Raw genomic sequence first — 3,692 nt, 5'->3', positions numbered from 1 at the left:
ACGTTAGCCTTCGTAGGTCTATCATTATCGGTACTAGCAGAGGGGATGAGACCGCAGTATCGGGAATATGATTCGGAAATCAAAATCCCACCCGAAAGTTGGTGGCATGGAACACGAAAACGCACGCTTGAACATGACGCTTCTACCTACCTGTACCTTGTGTGGGAATGCAGTGGAGGATGCCATCAGATCATCCACGCGCTCACTGTCTGCACCAAAGCCCGGACACTTCCACGTGAATACTCGTCGACAGTGGAATGCTTCGAAATGGAATTAATATTGACGCTTTTCGTGGAGGACTGGCTGTTGCTCCTATACTCTATCTATATACTATATAAAACCTAGCGTGTAGCACTCGCTCGTCATCCGGCAGCACGCACTGCATTAGTTAGCAATGGCTCACCTGCTGGGCATGGTGGCGCTTCTCCTCCTCCACGCAGCGTCGGCAGAGATAGCCCAGGCGCGTGCGGCGGAGGGGAAGTACGCCGTGATCTTGGACGCCGGCAGCACCGGGACGCGTATGCATGTCTTCCGGTTCGACAAGCGGATGGATCTAGTCAAGATCGGCAACGATATCGAGGTCTTCGCCAAGGTACGCACCATGCATCCATGATATACTCCATCAGAAAAAGAAGCCATGCATGCATGGTAAGGATGACACAGTCGATCTTCATCATCTCGTTGACAGCTAGTCTTTTCGTGTCTCTTCTTTGTTTGCAGGTGAATCCTGGTCTGAGTTCGTACGCTGGACGCCCCAAGGAGGCTAGCAAGTCCATGCTACCGCTGCTTCAAAAGGCCAACAGCGTTGTGCCTCAGAGGCTTATGAAAACAACTCCCGTTAAACTCGGGGTATGCAAAATTTAATACTCCCTCTAATCTGAATTAATTGACGCAGACTCTAGAGAATGTCCTGGGTCAAGATATATAGATCAGGCCTTGATTTAAATGTGCAGGCCACGGCCGGACTCAGGCTCATCGGAGATAAGCAAGCAAAGCAGATACTTGACGCGGTAATTACCTCAATGATCTTGTGATTTATATTTATCTCATGCATGTAGCTAGGACGCATGGATATATAGTAACCACGAGTTAAGTATTGATTCTCGAATTGATACGCCCAGGTCAGGGGCGCTGTCCACAGTAACACCAAGTTTCAGTACAATCCCAAGTGGATCAATGTTCTCGAGGGATCTCAGGAAGGATCCTACCTATGGGTATAATTCACATGACCGATCAACACATGAATTTATGCATGTGGCACGAATTCTTATTAGATACAAACACCGACACTTCATTGTGTCTAACCTCTTTTTGCATGGCATGAGGTGCTTGTAGGTTGCTCTGAATTACCTGCTGGATAAGTTGGGAGGAGACTACTCGAAAACGGTAGGTGTGATTGATCTTGGAGGTGGGTCTGTGCAAATGGCATATGCCATTTCTCCAGCCGCCTCTGCTTCCGCTCCACGAGTGCCTCATGGCAAGGATCCTTATGTTACAAAAGAGTATCTCAAGGGAAGAGATTACAACGTTTATGTTCACAGGTTTGAAGACCCTCTCATGCATGAATGTTCTTTGGTTTATATGTAGTACTTCTATACCTAAATAGCTAGTTTTCACTAATATATTTCTCTCAACATGCAACCATGCCATCTCAACATGCAACCATGCATAGAAAAGTGACACCTGAACATGCAAACATGCATGGTAATTTTCGTTTATTACGTTATTTTATATTTATTGAATATTTACAACTATACAATAATAATTAAACACAATGAATCATTTTGTATTTTCATTTTTTTTAATATATTGCAAAACATTCTCCCAAGGTATCACCTAGTGTTCAATATGGCAAGACCCTGCATGTGCTGCCTTACTTTTGTGGTTAATTATTGAAAGTGTATCTTACCAGAAAACTACTCAATATTATCCATGTACTTTAAGAAAACAAAATAAAAGGGGTGTTGGTGTACATCCCAAATGAAGCCTGTGTCGTCCTGAATGAACTTTGTAACAAACATTTTTGGGGCCTTTTCCAGTAGGACAAAGCCCTGCATTTTATTTTATTTTCTTTATCTAAAAGCAAAAGCAAAGGACATGTACAAGAGTTAGGTACGTGAAAAGAAAGATAAAGTAATACCAAGGCATCTAACCATTTCATGAGAAGAGGGACATATTGCTTTTTGATTTATAAATCCATATGAGCAACTTTGTATTGTATATCAATTATAAAATGATCAGGGGAGGCCTTTTTCTTCTGTGCTTGCAGCTACTTACGCTACGGCGCCTTAGCTTCTCGTGTAGAGATCTTCAAGGCTACCGAAGGACCATTTAGCTACTGCATGCTTCGTGGCTTCAGTGGTAAGTGGCCTACGTATGATCCATAGTCATAGATCAGTATCAGTAGCCTTGGTATTCATCCATATAAGTAATATAACCAGAAACCCCATAACTGATTGATGTATTTTATTATTTCTCTTTCCATTCGTTCTCCAAGGCAAATACACCTACAACGGCGAGGAGTACAATGCTACCGCGTCAACGGGAGGTGCACAATACGGGAAGTGCAGAGGTGATGTACTGAAGGCACTCAAACTTGACGCGCCTTGCCAAGCCAAGAAGTGCACCTTCGAAGGCGTGTGGAACGGCGGGGGCGGCCCTGGCCAGGCCAACCTCTATGTCGCGTCTAGCTTCTACTACATGGCCTCGCAGGTACTCCCTCCGTTCTAAATTAACTGAAATATTGTTTTTCTTACGTCTATACATAAATATATCAACAGTTAGTTTTGTTAGAATTATCACAAAATATATTTTCACACTATATATATTCGATGTCGTGGATAGTTGCATATTTTTGTACAAACTCGCTCACACTTAAATTAGTTGAGTTAGGACAAAACTAGAATTCAATTTATTTGGAATAATGTAGGGTTCAATTATTTGAAGACCCTTAAATTAGCTAGCTAGGAAAAATTAATTTGGTTATATCATATGTGTACTCCAGCTGGATGATTTGAACTTGTCTATGTCGATCTCCATCGTTCCTGGACAGGTTGGCCTCATCGATAACGATGCTCCAAGCGGGACATCCACCCCAGTGGCTTTTAGAGCCATTGCCCAGAAGATATGTAGAATGAGCTTGAAAGAAGTGAAGGCTAAGTACCCCAAGGTCCGTGACATACCCTACGTTTGCATGGACCTCGTCTATCAATACTCCTTGCTCGTCGATGGGTTCGGTGAGTTTCTCTACCACTACTACGTACAAACATGTGTATATTATAAGAAAATGTGTGTAAAGATTTATTTACAGGTCTGGAGCCCACCAAGAATATCACACTTGTGGAGAAGGTGAAGCATGGGGAGTATTTCATTGAAGCGGCGTGGCCTCTAGGAGAAGCTATTGAGGCAGTTGCACCCAAAAAGGGCACTTGACAATGGATGTCACATGATACGGCTGGCTTCCCTTAGAATTACTAGCAAAAGAGCCCGTGCGTTGCAACGGGAGAAAAAAACACAACACACACTCTTAACCGAACAACCATCTCTCAAGACTACAATAGGTCCATCTCCTTTATTTTAGCGACGCATCATATTTGTGTTGCCGCTTATCCTTCTTCTCACCCTCGTCGGTGATGGCCTTAGTGTTCACACAAATCAAAACGTGTTTGAATGTGGTTAATCCTAAGACGTCT

The 3,692-nt window shown here is 43.3% G+C and overlaps 1 protein-coding gene across 1 annotated transcript; it reads left to right on the top strand.

Annotated features, from left to right (window-relative positions):
• Positions 1-346: 346 nt before the first annotated feature.
• Positions 347-3,679, top strand: LOC123166681 (probable apyrase 3). Its single transcript, XM_044584479.1, has 9 exons — positions 347-592; positions 721-849; positions 954-1,010; positions 1,122-1,214; positions 1,336-1,541; positions 2,270-2,361; positions 2,498-2,712; positions 3,053-3,236; positions 3,311-3,679. The coding sequence occupies exons 1-9, from the start codon at positions 395-397 to the stop codon at positions 3,430-3,432; spliced, it is 1,296 nt and encodes a 431-aa protein (XP_044440414.1). The 5' UTR covers positions 347-394; the 3' UTR covers positions 3,433-3,679.
• Positions 3,680-3,692: the final 13 nt, after the last annotated feature.

The sequence above is a fragment of the Triticum aestivum genome, chromosome 7D (genome assembly GCF_018294505.1).
Source record: "Triticum aestivum cultivar Chinese Spring chromosome 7D, IWGSC CS RefSeq v2.1, whole genome shotgun sequence".
NCBI lineage: Eukaryota > Viridiplantae > Streptophyta > Magnoliopsida > Poales > Poaceae > Triticum > Triticum aestivum.
This window is presented reverse-complemented; position numbering and strand designations above follow the sequence as displayed.

What these genes read in the sequence shown, in the direction of transcription:
- LOC123166681 (XM_044584479.1), top strand. Translation starts at nt 395, where the DNA reads ATGGCTCACCTGCTGGGCATGGTGGCGCTTCTCCTCCTCCACGCAGCG. An exon ending in AGGAAGGATCCTACCTATGG is followed by an intron (nt 1,215 to 1,335) that starts GTATAATTCACA and finishes AGGTGCTTGTAG; the next exon opens with GTTGCTCTGAATTACCTGCT. An exon ending in TCTACTACATGGCCTCGCAG is followed by an intron (nt 2,713 to 3,052) that starts GTACTCCCTCCG and finishes GTTCCTGGACAG; the next exon opens with GTTGGCCTCATCGATAACGA.